General features: G+C 34.6%; 3 protein-coding genes across 3 annotated transcripts; 1 reads left to right on the forward strand and 2 right to left on the reverse strand.

The window, feature by feature from the left end:
• Nucleotides 1-3,533: 3,533 nt before the first annotated feature.
• LOC112510405 (probable methyltransferase At1g27930) lies at nt 3,534-4,442 on the reverse strand. The gene has a single exon (XM_025115809.1). The coding sequence runs from the start codon at nt 4,440-4,442 to the stop codon at nt 3,657-3,659; it is 786 nt and encodes a 261-aa protein (XP_024971577.1). The 3' UTR covers nt 3,534-3,656.
• A 6,061-nt stretch (nt 4,443-10,503) lies between these two features.
• LOC112510035 lies at nt 10,504-12,020 on the forward strand. Its single transcript, XM_025115294.1, has 3 exons — nt 10,504-10,717; nt 10,786-10,863; nt 10,948-12,020. Exons 1-3 carry the CDS (start codon nt 10,670-10,672, stop codon nt 11,875-11,877), a joined length of 1,056 nt encoding a protein of 351 aa, XP_024971062.1. The 5' UTR covers nt 10,504-10,669; the 3' UTR covers nt 11,878-12,020.
• Nucleotides 12,021-14,126: 2,106 nt separating this feature from the next.
• On the reverse strand, nt 14,127-16,367 carry LOC112509320 (acetolactate synthase 1, chloroplastic). The gene has a single exon (XM_025114215.1). It carries the CDS (start codon nt 16,347-16,349, stop codon nt 14,379-14,381), a length of 1,971 nt encoding a protein of 656 aa, XP_024969983.1. The 5' UTR covers nt 16,350-16,367; the 3' UTR covers nt 14,127-14,378.
• Between the last annotated feature and the right edge of the window lie 4,423 nt (nt 16,368-20,790).

Here is a 20,790-nt window from a genome sequence, read left to right on the forward strand (position 1 = left end):
ATGAACTTGCATAAATCTTGATAATCTCTTGAATCTAATGATCATTTCATGCCATAAACACTAAAATGCACTCATTTTATACACTTAAGATCAAACCCATATGAAACCCTAACTCTAACTCAACATGCAATCCATATAACAAGAATGTCAACCAAGAACAAGTGCAAAGAATGGATTATACCTTACTTGATGATCAAATTCTTCAAAGATCTTGTAGTTCTTCTTTGATTTGAGTTGAATCGAGCCTATGTGTGTGTGTGAGTTCTGGACTTAGATGACATGAAAAATGGGCCAAAAATCCAATTTATAATGCTAAAACTCGAGTTGGGCCKGGTTGGCCCGGCTATGTACCCATTTTGACTATCAACACTTAAAATATTCATAACTTTTCGCTCGGACCTCCGTTTTCTATGAGGTTTTCGCCTGCACGTTCATAAAGAGATAATCTATAACATCCAACAAAAAAATTTCAGAAAAGATCTACCAAAAAAATCCATTTTACGTATCTATTTGACGTGATATTTTTCAAATCCTCTAACATATTCTTAAGAAATATAATTCTAAAACTTCAGATCCAAACTCCCACTAAATCATAAGTTCTCTTTAACCCAATAATTAATTATATTAAACAAATAATTGAACATATTATAAATTGGATGTTACATCTAGGATGACTATGAATAGAAATTTTGCATTTCATAACCACTTGCTATATGGATAGAATTTTGCATTTCATAACCACTTGCTATCACATTTGGTCCCTAGACTTCATTAGGTAACACAAACACATTCGATGGGTAATAATAGATGACTATAGATAGAATTTGGTCACACATGATTCATACAACAACTTCGATCACGACCTGAGGTTGCAAGCCACGTTACCTGCACACTCTTGCATTGACTATTAGTGTTGCACGTGATTTATTTATTTTCGTATTCTCTTATTTAGTTATTGTTCTCGTTTGAATCTCCATATATATATATATATATATATATAGGGACAAGATCAAATGTTAACCAAAAATTTTGTATTAACTTTGCAAACCATGTCAACCAATCACACTCCATTCTTCTATTAGATTTCTATCATGTTCACAATTTAATGTCAAGGGTAATTGAGTAATTTCATTTCCTATGTAACTCACATACCATTAAAGGGGAGTTACAAAATCATAAAATTCCTAAAAATATACATTTATAATATTGATATTTTTATTTATTTTTTAATCTTGATCTTCCATTTTTATTGTTTAATGAGTTTTTGATTCGTGGAGGAAACACGGTAGTAAAATCTTCGGTATCGTTCAAGCTATTATGGATAAACGAATTAGAAAAAAAATCGAAAACATTGAGAAGATTAAAATGGTTTATGGTGACAATCGGATTTCGAGTTCGGGAAGTGAAGAAATTAATCAAAGTGAATGTCTTGATAATGAATTAATATTTTATTAGACTCGTTTTAATCGAAATTATGTTTATTATGATGTGTTGTGTTTTTTGTAGTTCATATTGCATTGATAACTTTTTTTAACTATTAATACCTACCTAATTCACATGTTCAAATGGAAGTACATGCACGACTCATTTTCATATTGTGATATTACCGACTTTTATGAATCATAAATCATTGTGTTCATGTTACTTATATCATATGAATACAAGTGTTATTTTTTAAGCTTGATACCACATCTTTATATTTGTGTAAGTGTTTGCACCCAATGTTCATAGCGTCGGGGTTATGTGTTCATATATTTTATACGATATGAACAAGGGGTGAACATGATATGAACAAGGGTTGAACAATCACATAAAACCAGAAACATATATGAACAAGGGGTGAACCTTAAGCGGTGTGGATGCAATGCATGTATAAAACTTCAGTTGACAAAGGATCGCTTCTGAATGCGTTTATAATTAATGAACTATTGTTCAAAATCTGTTCATATTATGTTCATACCTGTTTTTTTATTTATTTTCTTTCGTATAGCAGTTATTCTTATTATGTTCATATTGTGTTCATAAATGCTATGCAGTCCAAGTTCATATATTTGTCAAAAAAAAATTCATATATATATATATATATATATATATATAGAGTTGTGTTCATATGTTTCTTACGTTAACAAAAATCATAATTTTTTTTGATTTTGTAACTCCCAATTAATGATATGGGAGTTACATAAATTTTTTTATACCTAAATATCTTTTTCAACTTTGTTCACTTATGTTTATGAAATTTTAAATTTTAAAAAAATAAGTATTTATAATGATTAATCACAACCGTTTATTGAAAGGTTGAATGACCAAGATCGATTAACAAAGTTAACACAAAAACTTTGGTTAACATTTGATCTTGCCCGTATATATATATATATATATATATATATATATATATATATATATATATATATATTTGAGTCGTTCTCAAATTAAACTTGTAATTGTCATCAACATATTCGAACCAATTAATCATCCAATATGGTTTGGATTAACGTCATGGAGTCCGAGCTCGAACTCCATGCCATGGCAGCCGTTTGCTGCCAATGTAGCCCCTTTTTGCTTGGATCGTTGAGGAAAAATATGGTTCGAAGTTGTTTCAGATACAAACAAAGAAGTTTTGCAGGGTTGTATTTTGATTCGCCATTCGTCGAATTTGGTTGTCGTTTGTACGACGGCGATGGAAGAACAGTGGAGAACGGAGAAGCATACTCGATTTGAGTTCTGCGAATTCAATCACAATCAAAGTTACCTGTCAAATCTCTTTCATCTTCCTCCTTCAGATCTCGCTTCTCGCAACCGCTTTTGGTGCGTTTTTTTTCTGATTACGATTTTATAGATCTCGTTAACCTTTTCGCTAAGGAAGCCAATTGTAACTACTTACACACACAACCTGTTTGATTTATGAGCAAATGTAGGCAGGTATATATTGAATTTTACATGAATCAATGTAAATTGTGGTTTCTAGCTTTGTTTTGATTTGTTTGAGTAGCATTCCGGTAGCTTTCTTCTTCAGAAGCCAGTTTTTATAATGATTGTTGTTACCGCTTTTGTGATTCACACAAGTAACACAAAATAACTGAACTCAATTTGATATGCGACTTGTTCATGGAAGATTATTACTATTACTTACCGGTTGTGCCTCCTGTTAATATGCCGGCATCCATGAATAAATGAGGGTTCCCAATCTTCAATGAAGGATTGGAGGCCATATGATTTAACTTGTTTTTGCCTTTAAATTCCTTCTAATTTGAAGTACAATTGATGCTAAAAGTAATCAATTAATCCATATCCACTTGAACAACATCCACTAAATTTAACCTTACTATAAACAATTATGATTGGTCGGTTCTAATTGGATCAGTCGATTTCAATTGGATCGGTTGATTTTCTGCATCATTCCCTTTCCCTTATAGTTTTGTATACTCTATTAGGGTTGTTATATGGTCATTAAAGGAGTTATCATGCAACATATAATTATTTTCATATAACATTTCAAAAATATTCTTCAAAACACAGATCTCACCCCTAACTAAATTTATGTTTCTTATGTCTTTTCCTGCCTAACCAACAAGTAATCCAACCAGGCTATCAACAAAAATGACCAAAAGGGATCAAATAAAGGCTATTAACTTTCACACTTGTGGTTGTGCAGGTCAAGATGTTTTTGAAGAAACCAAGTTCTCTTTCTGATCTATCCTGAAATTCCAAAACTTCCCTTTGGAAGAAACCAAATTCTTTTCACTCAGGAACTCCCAAGAAAACCACTTTTCGATCGTTCGATCAACATCATGTACGACCACATTTGTCCCATTTCCAGCTCTTGCAAGAACACCCGCCATATATATGGCGCCCATTCTTCCTGGTGACTCGGGTCCGTCCCCACCAGGTCCATCGACCACAATGATATCCCACTTACTCTTCAGCACCTCTTTCGGGAGCCCGGTTAACGCAATCTTGCATTTGGAGGTTCGCGTTCCTATCCCAGACCGCAAAGAACAACTCGAGTGTGTTCTTGCATGCTTTAGCAACTTGTATGCTTCCTTGGCAGATGTTTTGTACCTGATCCTGAAAACTTGTGTGCCATTGGAATTCCCCTTCATTTTGATTAGCTTTTCCGGTTTGTCCTCTAGGAAAAAGGTGGCACCGCCTTTATTGATGGTGGGTAACTTGAGATATTCATCTTCAAGCCCAAACACAAGAAGATTACAGGGAGCTTTTTGAAGAATAATGTCTGAAAGAAACCGAAGTTCTTTATCAGAAAGTATCTTGTTATGGTAAGTAGAGGGGGTCGGCTTACTGATCTTTGGATCAAGTTGTGGAGATGAAACCATAATCGGGATATACGAAGTGCTGATCGTGATTCTGAGTACTCTGAGGAGGGAGACGCCAACTAGGACGAAAACAAGAACAAGGATCAATTTCCGCTTGGTCAGTCCCATCGTTACGAAGATTTTTGTCGAGGGGGATTGAGATTTAGAGGCGGTTTGGGGGAGATTATGTTGTTTATGTTGCAGGAATGTGTTGTATGTATGGAGTGAAAATGAAGAAATGATGATGTTGTTGCTGTGATCTGAAGCATGGCAAGTGAGTTGTGACCAAACAGCTAGTAATTAGGTTCATGCTTTCAATAGATCTGGTATCCCAATCACACAGGTATTACAACAGTATATCTTTTACCAGTTATACTATCAAAATATAGACGGGTTCAGTTGTGAACTTAACTTCCGTTATGAACGGTAAAGTAAGAGAGAGCGCGTCACATGTCCCGGATGTTCATGGGACGTTCAACATGAACGGTGTATCATTTTTAATGAATGCTGTAAAAATGTCATGTTCATTATTCATGATGAATGGGGACATGTATCGTGCTTTTGTTTGTCCCTTGATTCACAGCGGATGTTAGGTTCGTAACTGAACTTTCTTCTATTAAAATATTCAATACATTTTATAAAATATTATTTCTTTCAAAAATTATTAATAATAATAAAAAAATCATTTTTTAGGAGTTCTTCAAATCTGGATAATTTTACCGTATCTTTCCTATTTTCTCCGTCTTGAAAAGGGTTTTTAGAGATTCTGTCAAAACAAATGATTAGCTCGAAATCTATATTTTCTCGATTTTAAATAATATGTTATGTAGAGTACCTACCCGAATGTAGTGTGAGGCTACATATGTGTATGTCTGAATTGATATTGGAACTCCACCAAAATGGGGCCACATGGGATTGACGTGAAAAATGGGTTGGTATGGTGTTTTCGCCTCTTTTTTAGATCAATTCAGAAGGTAAAATAGGAAACTTTGATGTTGATGCATAAAAGGAATATGGTAAAACCATGATTTAGAATCAACCGGTTTTTGTCAAATGTGGGATATAATAACTCTTGCTAGATTTGTATTTTAATTTTACTTTCTTAAGTTCAAGTTCAAATAAGAATGTGATTAATTTACAAGAAAACGAGTAGTTCTGAATAGGAAGGACACAAGTTATTTAGCTGGGCAATTCAGCCATGGGCTGACCAAATAAGCCCATACAGAACAGCTAGATATGATTGTGCGAATAAGCCATATAACTTATACAGCTCATTAAGTTTTAACCGAACATCCTCTTAATTATGATATATAATTAAATAAATGTTGTGTTGATTTACACATTAGTCTTTAAGTTGTAAATATAAATTTCAATGTTGTGTGTAAAATTATCATTCTTTATTAATGAAAATTTGGTTGCCATGTGGTTATTTTAACAGTAATTATATTTTAGAGTAAATTATGATTTTTGTCCTTGTAGTTTGGTGTTTATGACGATTTTCATCTCTATGGTTCAGAAACTGCTTTTTTCAACTCTGAGGTTTGTAAATCATTGCTTTTTCGTCCCTTAGACTAACTCTAAAAAAATCTGTCAAATGATGGACACTTTGGTCTTTTCATATTTTATCTAATTTTTTATTAAAAAGTTAAACTTAATATCTTTTTAATAGCTCCTTCTCCCTCGTTTTTTAAGCACCATCGTTGACCAACCACCCCCTCCCCCACGTCGACGTCCTCCTCCCCCTGTCTCCTCCATCTTCAGTGTACACAAACACCATGTCCATCCGCCTACAGATACCCCCAAAGATTTCAGGCACTCATTCACTATGTTTGATTAAAGAGAAGATATCCATTGGGTTTTCGTTTTCTAGAAATCTAGGCTTATTTTCACTCTGCCAGAAACATGGAAAGGTTGAACACTGATAAACCTGGAGTGGTGTGGTTTTGTAGTTGTAGTAGTTGTTGGGGGACAGGTCAAGAAAGAGTGAAGAAATAGAGATTGGCGGGAGATCTGGGCGGTGGAGAACAAAGGCTGAAAGCGAACGGAGGTGGAGATCAGAAAAGACGACATTAGCAGCGGATAATGGAGGATCAAGGGGTTGGAGATCAACTAGCGATGGACATCAGCAGCAGCTATAGGGATGGGAATGAGGATGTGACTATATGCCCTGACGGGGACAAAGATGAGTAATTGGGGCCGAGGATGAGAATGGGAATGGAGGTTCCTGCCCCATTCTCATACCTAAACTATAGGGACGAAAAAAGTAGTTTTTAAACTATAGGGACTAAAATCATTATAAACATCAAACCATAAGGACGAAAATCATAATTTACTTTATATTTTAATTTTCACCCCCAAACTGATGACACCCACCTACCACCCTTTGTCACTCACCCACCAGCTTTCAGACTATGACTGCTTCCCCCACATACTTCTTTTACTAACGTCAAAAGTTAGTTAAAAAGAATACACATGAAATTAAAGTAGATACGATACGACCCCTAATTCTTTCCATTCTATTCACACCATAAAACGGGTACATGTGTGTTAGGTGCTCTTAATGCCAATATACATGGAGATGACAGACAGATTTGAAGATGACAAACTGATGGTGACGTTGTAGCGGAAATGAAGAAAGGTTAATTAGTTGGAGGTTCAATTTATCCTGATAAAAAATCGTTTGTGGTGATTACTGGTGGAGGTTTATAACTTATACCATACAATACAATTTTTTTTTGCACAAAACTGTAAATTTTAAATTCAAGATTAATATGTAATTCAGAGGTATAAAGGTTTTTGAAATTTTAACAGTATTATGATCATTTTTCCTTAATGTTATATATAACGTACACAATTCGTTATTAATTAATGCATTTTACATGTAGTTAATTAATATATATATATAAGAAAGTATGCTATTATTTAATACTACAATTTATTAATCAAATATTGTCATTTTAATCCTTTTGATTTCAACTTAAATAAAACGATACAAGAAATAATTAATAAATGCATAAAAAAGCAAATTGATTTATAGAATAAAAAAATGTTGTTAATTTTCTAATATTATATTATACAATAAAAAAAATAGTAAAATAATACATAAATAAATAAATAAAGATGATTAGGTCGATATTATCAATTTAAATTGCAACCCAACGTATACGACGGGTGTGATGTGACCACTATCACCTACAATGCTCCAATGTTTCCATTGGTAATCCAATTTTTTTAAATAAATAAGTATTTAAACATTTCAAAACTTGTTAAATAATTATTTAAATTTTTTAAAATCTGTTAGAGATATTTTTATGACTTATAAAACTGGTTAATATGGTAAAATAATGGAAAAATTCTGAAAAAAAATTAATGGACTTTAATATTTTGAACGATTAAGTCTCTATACATTTTTTGAACTAAAAAAATACTTACATCAAAAAGGTACTTACATTTAAAAATAATTACTGATAAAATTTATTTTTTAATAAAAAATAAAATATATTTTGTATATTATTTTTCAAATTAAAAAAAAAGTAAAAAAAAAAAGATTTCGAAAGAATTACTGATAAAATTTATTTAAAAAATATTTCAAACACTAAATTCCATTGGGTTTTTTTTAGATTTTTTCATTTTATTTTATATTATATTTAATCAAATCCTTTAATTTACTTACTCCGTCTTAAATTATGTCTTCATATTTCTATTTTAATTTGTGTCAAATAAATGTTTATTTTCAAAAGTAAGTATCTACTTTCTTATTTCAACCTTAATAATGAGAGGAAGATTCTCTATATTATTTATAGTAAAAATGTCATTCAGTTAATTAAAAGATGTAATAATTACACATTTCTAAAACAATGTATAATTTTCATTCTGGACATTGATCTCGAGACGAAAGGTGTAAATCATAATAAACAGATTTGAATTAAAATATAAGCGATTTAATTTATTTAAACATTTTAAGCTTGTTTATGAGTTCAGATCTTACACTTATTATTATTCTGTAACTTAAACAAATACTTGGAATATTAAATTTTAGACAGAAACTAATAAAGAAGAGTTGTGGTATGACCGATTCTAAAGTATGCGGTGTCCTTATAAAGTACACATCGTCCTACCAACTTGTCTCTACCAAAAAGCATCTTTCCAACGGCATCCATTTTAGTCGTTGTCAATCTACCATCGTATCCATCGTTGCAAAAGAGAACAAGAACGCCCATTGATTCAGACGTTTTTCGTTACTCCAAAACGCAATTCATCAGTTCCCTAAATAATCGTAAAATGTATGAACGGAAATTTTCACTTTGATCGCTTTGTTGTTCGATTAAACAATGAGATTGTGTAAACTAATTAAAGAATTAGTTTTATAGACTAACAAATACACAATGGAAAACAAATTTTGATATTGCACTTATCATTTCTCGCTCAGTAACGTTCATTTTCATAAAATATAATATTGTTATAGTTATTTTATGAACATGACAGATATATTTGCATCTAAAAGTTGTAAATTGGTTGGAATCTCACAAATTGCCACCAAGTAAAACCTTTCAACTGGGTCGTTGTCGCTTCACCCATCGTTTCCGTTTTCGTTTTCAAAGAAACTATTCGTAAGCACTACGAAAGCATTGTATCACTAAATCTTAACTTTGAAACGGTCCAAATCGATGTAACATTACCATATTATTACCAAATAACTCGTACAAGAATCATGACGTATGTTATTTATCTCACTCTTTTAAGACAATTACTTGTCAAAATGGTTCGTTCCACACTAAGGGGGTGTTTTATTTTTGTTTATCTGAAACAACCTATGTTTTTCTACAAAAGTGTTTATCAACTTATTATAAATTAGAATGGTTTAACTTCTTTAAAAACTCTTTATTACCGGTTTGGCACCGATATAAGTTGTTTATCCACACACTCAAAAATATTTATTACCGGTGTCACCGGATAAATCAATAAGTTATTTTTATAAGTAATTCCAAACACCCCCTAATTATTTAATGCTTTTTCAACTAATAAGTATCAAAACTACAATACATTATATATATATATATATATATATATATAAAAGTTAGTTTGAAGTTGCAAAAACTATGGTGTATTTATTTTGGTCATGAGACGAAACTATTAATTAAGAGTACAGTTTATTTTTGGTCCTTAACGTTTGTCAATTTCAACAGTTTTTGTCCCTTAACTTTATTGTGTTGCTCGCGTTTGACACCTCATTACGATTTCCGTCCCTCATCCTAATGACCGATAACTTCAATTAAATGAGGGGTAATATGATCATTTTAAAATATAGAAGTTAAAGGTATGGTCAATGACGTGGATGATGGTGGGTGGTGGTGAGATTAACAAAGTGAATAAAAGATAATTGATATTATAAATATAAAATACAATATGCTTTTTTTGTTCTTTCATAGAAAAATACAAAATGAATAAAAAATCAAAATACCCCTCATTTAATTGGATTTAACAAAAAAAAGCTAACAATCGTTACAATGAGGTGTGAAACATGAGGGACAGATATGTTAAAATAAAGTTAAGTTTGAGGGATGAAAACCGTTGAAATAACCAAAAGTTAAGTTTACTCGTTTATTAATCAAGAATGGTACCTGAAAAGGGAACAGGGTCGTTTTCTGTAGTCATTTTATAACTTAGAACGATGACGTTTCTAAATTGAAAATGATTAGTGGGTTATTAAACTATATTAAATCCTCAATTGCATAGGCGGAGGTGTAAAAATGTGAACCTAACCCCAACTCGGATCCACAACCAAGGTTCCGAGTCAAACTCCCAACTCACTTCTGACTCGATTGTTTGTAGACAAATGGTGACACTTGTCCGCATCTAATTGGTCGACTGGCTATTATACCCCGACTCAGCCATAACCCACAACTCACCAAATCAACCCAACCCAACCCAACCCAATCCAATCCTACCCTAGTAAACAGAAAACCTTACATTTCTTTAAAAGGTAAGAGACTGTTTCTGTGACAACCCACCGAGTCTAGGACAACTCACCGAGTCAAATGAGGATGGGAAAAAATAAAGAAACCCCAGATGCATAAAGATTGTTTATGGTTAAATCCCTATCAGAAACAAGAAATGAGTAGGATTTGGCTCAACTCTTGACTCGGTCTGTCGTTCTTAAACCCTGTTTCTTAGCAACTTCCTTCCTTCACTATGATACGAGTATAAGAGGTAACAGGTGTTCATAGATGTCACCATATCATCTATAATATTTACCGATTCGATTCGAAGAATCGATATATCTCGGCTTTTGTTTCGGTTTCTTAGATATACACATCTTGTTCATTGATTGAAGACCTTAATCTTGGTTGTTTCAAATGGGAATGAACAATGAAGAATCTCGGATCATTCAAACCAGACCAAAGGTACCAACTTTACTAATCTTTTTGTGCTGAAATGATGTAAACTGACGAGAAAACTCGACATGGATCAGGGGAAACCGGAGCGGAATATGGTGAAATCCCTTTTCATGACAACGGAAAACGGGAGACCAAACAGTATGATCGTGAAGGTGCGTTTTACGTTTTATGTTCTTGAATTCTAGATTTTTGATGATATTGAGGATGGTCTGTCTAATGATGAATTCGAATAACAGCGAGCACATCGGGTGATACCTGCTCATATCATTGCAGAAGCCATATCGACGCTCCATGGCATAGACCTCAGATGGTCGGGGCCGATTACGCCTGCAGAAATGCAATATGTCGAACAATATGTTGTTGCGAAATATCCAGAGTATTCGAACGCATTGGTTGAAGGAAAAGACAAAACCGACCTTTACGAGCTTTGCGTCAAAGAAGAGCCTTCGGAGCCTTCACTCGACGACAAGCGAAAATCCCCACGAGGGGTAATTCGGGAAACGTCTGGAAGCAACTTTCACGATCTCGTAAGAATCGAGCTCGAGCCATCAAGATTGCTCGATATACTCACCAAGAAGTCCTCCTATCTTGGAAGCTTCATATCCATACCTGAAATTCAAGCACGAAACAAAGTTTTAAAGCACTGTGGATTACCCGATAACGAGTATCTCGTTCTCTTCGTTTCGAGCTATAGGGATGCCATGATGTTGGTCGGCGAAAGCTACCCGTTTTTCCGCGGGAATTTCTACATGACGATCATAAACGAAGAACACGACTACATAAGAGCATTTGCGGGCTACAAAGATTCAAAAGTGATATCGGCACCTGAGTCATGGTTAGATCTAAGGATCAAAGGGTCGCAACTCAGCCAATACTTTAGAAGGAAAAGCAAGAACTGCCCGAAAGGCCTGTTTTCTTATCCTGCAACGGTAAACGGGACCAATTACTCGATGCATTGGGTTTCGGAAGCCCATAGAAGCTCGTGGCACGTTTTGCTTGATGCAACCGCAATAGTTATGGGGGAAGATCGGCTCAATTTGACTCTCCATAGGCCCGATTTTGTGCTATGCAGTCCCGATAACACAAGCGCACATCCTTCAAAGATTACGTGCTTACTTGTTAGGCGGAAATCATTCGAAACTACATCGGCACCACAAGCGTTATGAGTAGCGGTTTCTTGTAATCGATTCAACAGTTTACTCCTTAAATTTAGAACCTGTTGGAGTTGGCTTAGCTTGAGGTACTTGACTATATTTAGCATGTAAAATTATTCTCCATAGTAATAAAAGCCATCAAAAGATTGTACCCCAAAGGACCACCTCATACATGTTCAATTAAAACCCCATATAACTATTGTTATGATCTTCTACGGGGTAGTAATTAGACCAACTATGTTGTATGAGCCGGAGTAAGAGCTGGGAGTTGTGTCTATCATGGATATGTTGACTACAGTGGTTTGAACACATGCGCAAAGACCATGGCGGCACCGAGTGGAAAGTATGGTCTGTTGGAGGATTTCCAGAAGGAAAAAGAACAAGAGATTGCGTGTGAGGTCGCTTTCCTTGAGTGATATTTTGACCCAATTCTGCATGGGGATTACGAAATTCACTCGAGAATAATCTCAAATTCTCAGTCCCGGTTACCTTTTAAACTTAGAAAATCGTAACCGCTCCTATAATAATGTTGAGAATAACTCCCCATTAAATGGAAATGATTGCCGGAAATAAGTATTGGGTGTTACCAAACCAGATCAATTACAAAACTGATGAAAACCAATCAGCTGATAACTAATCAATGGGAAAACCATCAGCTGAAAACTAATCGGCTGATGACCCGTCAGTGGCAAAACGCATCGGCTGATAATATATTAGAAGCAAAACCCTTCAGGCTTCAGCTGATGACCTCACAGCTGAAGAACCCATCAGCTGATGTACTACCGATTAGCTGATAAGACAATGACAATGAACGCATAGCCAGCGCTACCATCTGCAACTTAGAAACTCGTCATACAGAGTCATCTCATCCCGGGTTCTAGTTAGCTTATACGAGTGGGCACTCCACACCTCCTAGCTCGAGTTTTAGGCATTTAGGATAGCTAGAAACCCCATTATTCTCAGGTGAATCTAATTACCTAAAATGAACCGATGATTTCAGTAAAATCACCAACATGGTCGAGAGCCCGGTGATGTGGGACGGGCAATTGGGGTGGATATGACAGCCTTAGAAATTTACTTTGAGATAATCCAAATTCACACTTGCTCTAGGGCTAAAACGAGAGCAAAACACATAATTTATGTTATGTCCACCTCTTTTATAGGTACATGTTTACCAGCAGTTACCAGGGGTTATCACGTAGTTACCCACAGCGACTACCAGGCGGTTACAAGGGTTATTGGGTAGTTGCCGGCGGCTACCAGGCAGCAAAGGGCGTTTGCTGATCAGCTTCAGTGATTTAACACCGAACGCAAACACTCATCTGCATCAGTACAGTAACGGAGTAACCCAACACACTCGTTGAAGGTACTAAAGATAACTTTAGGGGTTCTTTGTTTACCTCTTAATAATTCCATTAAGAGACAGTCTCTGAATCGTTAATAGGTGAATCTTGTTTGGCAAAAAAAAAAAGCTTGCCTCTTAATAGTTCTAAAACCCTCTAAATAATTTTGTATCCCGGGCCTCCCTTAACCATTCAGCGCCCTAATTTCGTTGTAAATAGTTACCAAACAATTATATTTCATTTTACACTATATCATGAGAGCCTCTTAATCATTCTGACAACTTAATCATTTTACACCAAACCATTCAGCAACAGCCAAACAACCCCTTAGTGTCAATATACTTAACGACCCCGCCGCAAGGGGGGATCCAGGTTCAACTTATACAAATGTGCTCTGCACAACTTCTAACTCGCATTATAGCTTAACCAAAACCCCTTCAATATCAACTTAAACTCAATTACACCAAATGACAGCCGACACTAAAATCACCAACATGGTCTTCACAAAGACCACCTCTTTTCCCTTTGAAGGTCGAGGTCTGCTTACATCCCGCTCCTAAACAAGATATATTGCCTCTGTTTGGTTTTGTTAATATTTGGCTTTTTGTCACACACAATCTTTCTTTTGGAAGTGCAAACAAAAACCAGAGATTTTGAAGAACAAAAAGTGTCCAAGTACAACCTAATAAGATAGCTAATTAAATGTCTGCAGCATGAACCTAATAAGATGGCTGTATGTATATGCTTACCTCAAGAACATCCAAGGAGGCATGCATGGACGTCGGTTGCTGACTTGTTTGACTGGATGCATAGCCCTTGAAGCCTACAGTCACAGAAGGAAACCAATGCATCTAAAAGAAAACTAGTTTAATCCACAAACGTATTCACAGATGAATGCCAACAAGTTGAATCCTGATGTTGGTAAAACAAGCCAATTATGAGGAAATTTATTTAGGAATACTATTAAAAGAAATGTCGATACACTCTCCTACAATACGTTCTTAAGAACCAGAAGACGGAAATATAAGAGGATACAGCCACGTTATGCGATAAATTACACAACAGAACACTTAACTTCAAATCCAACAAACAGCTCTGCTCAGACATCACTTTTGTGAAGAGGCTAGATGTTACATACAGTGTCTGAAACTAATTTGTGACTTTGAGCTCTCAATATTTCGTTCTGCCGTCGCCTTCAGTGATCACATCCATGAAACCTCCTCCAGCAGGGATCATGGGCAAAACGTGTTCTTGATGTGGGACGATAACATCCAATAAGTAGGGTCCGGAGGTATCCAACATCTTCTGAATAGCAGCTCTAAGATCACCCACTTGAGTCACTCGGGCAGCTGGGATATCACAGGCCTCGGCAAACTTCAACATATTTGGGAAGATTTCCGACTCTTTTGATGGGTTCCCTAAGTAGGTATGCGCCCTATTTGCCTTATAGAAACGATCCTCCCACTGAACCACCATACCCAAATGCTGATTATTGAGCAACATTATCTTAACTGGAAGATTTTCCACTCGAATTGTGGCCAATTCTTGAACATTCATCATAAAGCTTCCATCACCATCAATATCAACTACGATCGCATCAGGTCTTGCAACGGCTGCCCCAATAGCAGCAGGCAGTCCAAAACCCATCGCCCCTAGTCCACCGGATGTTAGCCACTGTCTAGGACGGTTATACTTGTAAAACTGGGCAGCCCACATCTGATGCTGCCCAACTCCTGTGCTTATGATCGCATTTCCACCTGTTAATTCATCAAGAACCTGAATAGCATATTGAGGAGGAATAGCATCCCCAAATGTTTTAAAGCTCAGTGGGTGATTCAATTTCTGTTCATCCAATTCTTTCCTCCAAGACGAGAAATCAAGATTTGTGATCTCACCTTTCCCCTCCAAAATCTTGTTGAGACCCTTGAGTGCTATCTTGATATCACCACAAACAGACACATGGGGTTGCTTGTTCTTCCCTATTTCTGCAGAATCGATATCGATATGAACAATTTTAGCTCTGCTAGCAAAAGCTTCAAGCTTTCCTGTTACACGATCATCAAATCTAACCCCGAACGCAAGCAATAAGTCGCTTTTGTCAACAGCATAATTAGCACAAACAGTTCCATGCATTCCAAGCATTTGAAGTGATAAATCATCGGAAGCTGGGTAGGATCCAAGACCCATTAAAGTACTTGCCACCGGAATCCCAGTAAGCTCCACAAATCGACGCAATTCATCACTTGAATCCAAACAACCACCACCCACATACAAAACTGGTTTCTTGGACTCTGAAATCAGCCTAATAATCTGCTCTAAATGTGAGTCGTTTGGCGGTTTAGGTAACCTAGATAGGTAACCAGACAACCTCATTGGTTCGTCCCATTTCGGTACTACTAATTGTTGCTGTATATCTTTAGGGACATCGATTAAAACAGGGCCTGGTCGACCAGAAGATGCGAGATAGAAAGCTTCACGAACGATTCGTGGGATATCTTCTACATCTAGAACAAGGTAATTGTGTTTCGTGATGGAACGAGTTACCTCTACGATCGGAGTTTCTTGAAATGCATCAGTTCCGATCATTCTCCGGGGGACTTGGCCGGTAATAGCAACGATTGGGATGCTATCGAGCATAGCATCAGCAAGACCACTTACCAGATTGGTAGCTCCAGGGCCAGAGGTGGCGATGCATACACCGGGTAAACCCGAAGCGCGAGCGTAGCCCTCGGCGGCGAAGACGCCACCCTGCTCGTGGCGGGGAAGGACATTGCGAATGGTGCGAGAACGGGTCAATGCTTGATGGATCTCCATTGAAGCACCTCCAGGGTAAGCGAATACGTCGGTGACACCCTCCCGTTCGAGAGCTTCCACAAGGACATCAGACCCTTTTCTGGGTTGGTCAGGGGCGTAGCGGGAGATGAAAGACTCCGGAACAGGAAGCATAGTGGTAGTGGTGGTAGTGGTGGGCTTAGAGTTGGATATGACATTGGAGATGTGAAGGAAAGGATGGCGCTTTTGAGGATTAGAATAAATAGGAAGGGTAAAACGAGGGAGAAGAGTCATACGAGGCTGGAATTGCGTAGAGAAGGAAGGAGGCTTGGCGGAGGCGGAAGGGTTGGGTGAAGCGACGGCCGCCATTGTTGATTGATCTCTAGGGTTGGGTTGGAGTGTGTTTTTTTTTTCTGGTTGAAATAGAGAAGATGACGACGGTAAACAGAGGTTTGTCTTTACTTAAATTTTTGTTTTTTTTTTATGCGCATGTCTTTTTAAAACCACACTAACAATATCAATAGCCACCTATTATTACTCTTAGTCATTTTGTTTTATTTTTTATAAAAGATATTTATTTATTATTATATAATTTATAATATTTATATTAAAGTCTTATTATATTATATTATTGTCAAATATTAGCAGATAGATTATATTACTTATGGTCTTTTCTAATTATGGTTATATTATTACATTATTATATAGGGTCTTGTTTTCTGATTTTGGTCTTTGAAATTTATTAAATAAATTAGTGCTTCCCGGAAAAGTAACAAATTATCATTTAGGTAACGTTTGGTTCGCAGACTGGACTGAACAGGACGAGACGGGAGGAGACGGGACGGGGCGGGACAAGACTAATTGTCTGTCCTATGTTTGGTATGACTAGGACATGACAAAACTGTTAAAATGACCATATTACCCTTAAATATTGTTCAATGTTATTTTATATCATATAATAATTGTAAAATAACGATCATAAATTAGCTTATTTTTTAAGTTTATTGAAAAAAAAAACTAGATTACTATAACGTTATTTCAAATAGCGTTTTTATTGATTAAGTTTTCCATTTTGTTCATATCATGACCTTATTACCTTGCCTAAATAACATCAAGTATATTGAATTTTTTAATGAATTTATCATTAATTATTCTAATAATAATATTATTATTATTCTGATTTATTATATTAACTTTTTATGGTAAGCAGGACTTGAGAAGTCTTGTTTTATGCCAGATTTCTTTGGCAGTGTATATGGTTGTTTGTTGACCAACGGAAAGCATAAGAGTTGTTGGGGATTAAACTCATCTGAGCCACTTTAGAATTTAAAATCTCTCCGATAAAATAACAATCAACTTGTATGTGTTAAGCAACAGCGAACGTTTCTTTTGAGTCGGATCAAACATTTCTTTGACTATGATTTGACCCATAGTAATGGAACCAATAAAAATAATAAAAAAATAGATAAATATATTACATTACACTATTCTGTTGTTTTATTATTTATATTATTATTCATTTATTTATTTTTTAAATTAAAACCAACATATTACATTATTTTCATATTATATTTATAATTTTATCAACATATACATTTGTTATTTTAATGATTTGTTTTTAGGGTTGGTTTCCGTTGAAAATGAGAGTTAAGATGAAAAACATAAGAAGAGGTCTTCCTTCTTAAATGTACATTAGGATGAGATGCACCGATATGCACCTGATCAATCCCTATATTAAGCGCGATTGATCGGTGAGTTTGAGATTAAAGGTGATCAAGGGTCCAGATCTCTTACGTTTCTTTTAACTCTCTTTCTCACACGATCTTTCACCTTTGTTTTATCCCTTAAATGTTGCTAGTAATATAGTATCATCAAAGACTTCTTATGTCGATGTTTCCATCATCAATAATCATGTGATTTTGCCGTGATAAGGTTGTGATAAATCCAAAACCAGCGATGATCACGTCCACGATCACCAGCTTTGTCTATTCATTATGTAATTTGCAGTTTTTTTTTTCATTTTACCCTGTATGCCTTTAATATTTTTTTTAAATGGTAAATACTTGTTTAATATTTTACTGCTCTCAAACCTTCTAATGACTTAAAATAGAACAAGAGACTTGTAAGTTTTCTCACATTTACATGAATCAGAAGTATTCTTATTTGAAATGTTATGTATTAGGTGAAGTATATGTATCTCACGTTTAAATTGAAGGGTATAATTTTCACGTGCACAAAGAATAATAAAATGTTTTCATCTTATTTTTCCATGACATGAAATAAAAATATATAGCATTTAACATTTAGAAATGAAAGCTAATGATCACGTGAGAAGAGAAGTTATAGTGAGAAGTTTAAGAATAGATCTGAATTTTCGATCAATTTTAATCTCATGCCCACCCATGAGTTAAGATTTACAAAAAAATTACTCTAGTGCATCTTGGTAGACCTCATTAGTGTTGACATTCAATTAGTATTCATCCAATGATGAAAATCTCTTCTTACTTTTTTTTTATCATAACTTCCTTCTCACCGAAACTATATATGAAATGGATTACACAACTTGTTTGCTACAAAATTAGGGAAGTGAGCGATATAAACAAACAAACAAAAATAACTTGACTGATGCTCTTTTGATTATGATTTCCCAAATCTTTGTGGGTCCATTTTTACTCGATTCTACATCACATATGAAATTATTTAAACCTATTTTGTTTTCTTTTATGCTAATTATGCATTTGATAAACGACCCTTCCTTGAACCATTTCGAGTTGCCTCCTACATTTTCTAAGTGTGCGTCTTTTTCTATTATGCACGCTCTAAACAACCGTCAAGTCGATAAACTTGGGGATTCTCATTTTCATAAAATTAGACACTGTCTTTGATTATTGGTTAAATATGTGAAGCTTATAAACCAAAATCCATGATATTAATCATTTTTTATCTCATTTTCAGTGATGAGATCCATTGCTAATGACTTTTTCCAGCAGGTTACGATGGATTTTTCCCTCAGTGAAGTCTCTTTGTGTTTGTAGTGATATCAGTAAGTAAAACATACTATGTTTTTCATTCAATAAAGGAAAAGATTATAACTTTTGTTAGCAAACAAACACGTTATATATAAATTTATAAACAAAAGACCGTTCTTGATTTTTTTATATTAAACTTTCTTGTTTGAAATGTCTTAACGTAAACGCTAAAATAAAGCTTTTCAAAATATGATACAAGTATATTTCAATTGATGTCCCAATATATGCATATTTGTTTTACGTAGCCGTTTAAGCACGTGTAATGTATGTTTTTCGGTATCATATATCGTCGTGAAAAGACAAGTTGGTATTTGTGATGCAATGTTTAAGATGATATGCTTTCGAATTGTTTTATCTTGAAAACAATGAACTCGTTGAGCAGATTAGCTTTCTAGCAACGTGTACTCAGGGAAAGACACGACTGCTGGTGGCAAGATAGAGGAGAAATTGTAGATGCATACAAGATCCAGTCATACTGACCACTTTATTTTTCAATATGTTGAGAACCGTTTGTACTTAGACTTATTTCCCTTTAAGTCATTTGACATTGTTCGCTTAGAAAACAAAAGGGTTTGGATCGATGATCAGACGAGTTCCATTGTTCAAGATGGAAATTCTTGATAGCCTCTAGCTGGTCTCCAACTAATTCTTTTCGAATACGTAATGACTAGTTTTTTAAAATCACAATTATAATAAGTTAAAACACAGAAAATAGGTACACGCTTTTATCATTAATCACTTTAGGTTGGTTTTTATACGTTATTCCGCTTGTGGATACCTAATATTAGGTTTCCCGTTAACTGATTTGTGAGTTGTTTGACTTTATGTTTGATTGGTTTTAACTCATCGTTTCAGTGGCATTGTTGGGAAGATTAATCGTAGGCTTGTTTCCCTTAATTTTTTTATGTTAATCAAATGCCATGAAGTTTAACTGCTTCTCTTAATTGCTTAATACACATTGTTAAGTCATGTCTTATACTGGTTGTTAACAAAAAATGTAATTGATAAACTGATCATGTTTAAAAACCTAGTTAATAAATTAGTTGACAAATGTAAAACGACAAGAAAATATGTTAGAAATTACATAATTATAAAAGTGAATAATATAATTAAAACAAACCAATTAATTTATTTCATCACATTAAATAAGTAGTAACAAAAAATAAAAGGTTTTTCATTTATATAGGTTTGTTGAAAAAATCTTTATCATATTAAAATAAATAGTTCAAATCCAAGTAGAAATAAAAATTTACTTGTGGTCACGGAGGTTCAAGTTCGGTGACTACGGGCTACCCGCAAAGTAGATGACTGCCTTAAGATTAGTCGGCTCACGTAGCGAATTGGATATCGAGGTTAATAAAAAAATAGTAACAGTAATAAAGTATTATCCATTTAATGGAGAAACTATTAATATATTTTAGCACAATAAAATAATTTAGTGGCAGAAATATTATAGAGATATATTTTTATTCATGAATATTTTATAGTAGTTTGGTGAAAATAAAATAAAATAAAATAAAAATATTAATAAATACATAATTAAATTAACACCCTTAATAATTTATTTTCTTTTATTCTAATTTTTACTAGAAGTGTACTCGCGCAATGCAGCGAGATACATCGTGATTTTAATATTTCATTTTATTCATTATCTCAGTCGATGTTATAATATGGCTTTATGTGATTTTGAGAAAGCGGTGATGTTTTTATTTTTGAATAAAATATATGTTTGAAGATATCATAAAAATTTGACAAAAATATATCGACATTAGTATCAAATT

This window comes from Cynara cardunculus, assembly GCF_001531365.2.
Source record: "Cynara cardunculus var. scolymus isolate 2C chromosome LG 3, CcrdV1, whole genome shotgun sequence".
Taxonomy (NCBI): Eukaryota; Viridiplantae; Streptophyta; class Magnoliopsida; order Asterales; family Asteraceae; genus Cynara; species Cynara cardunculus.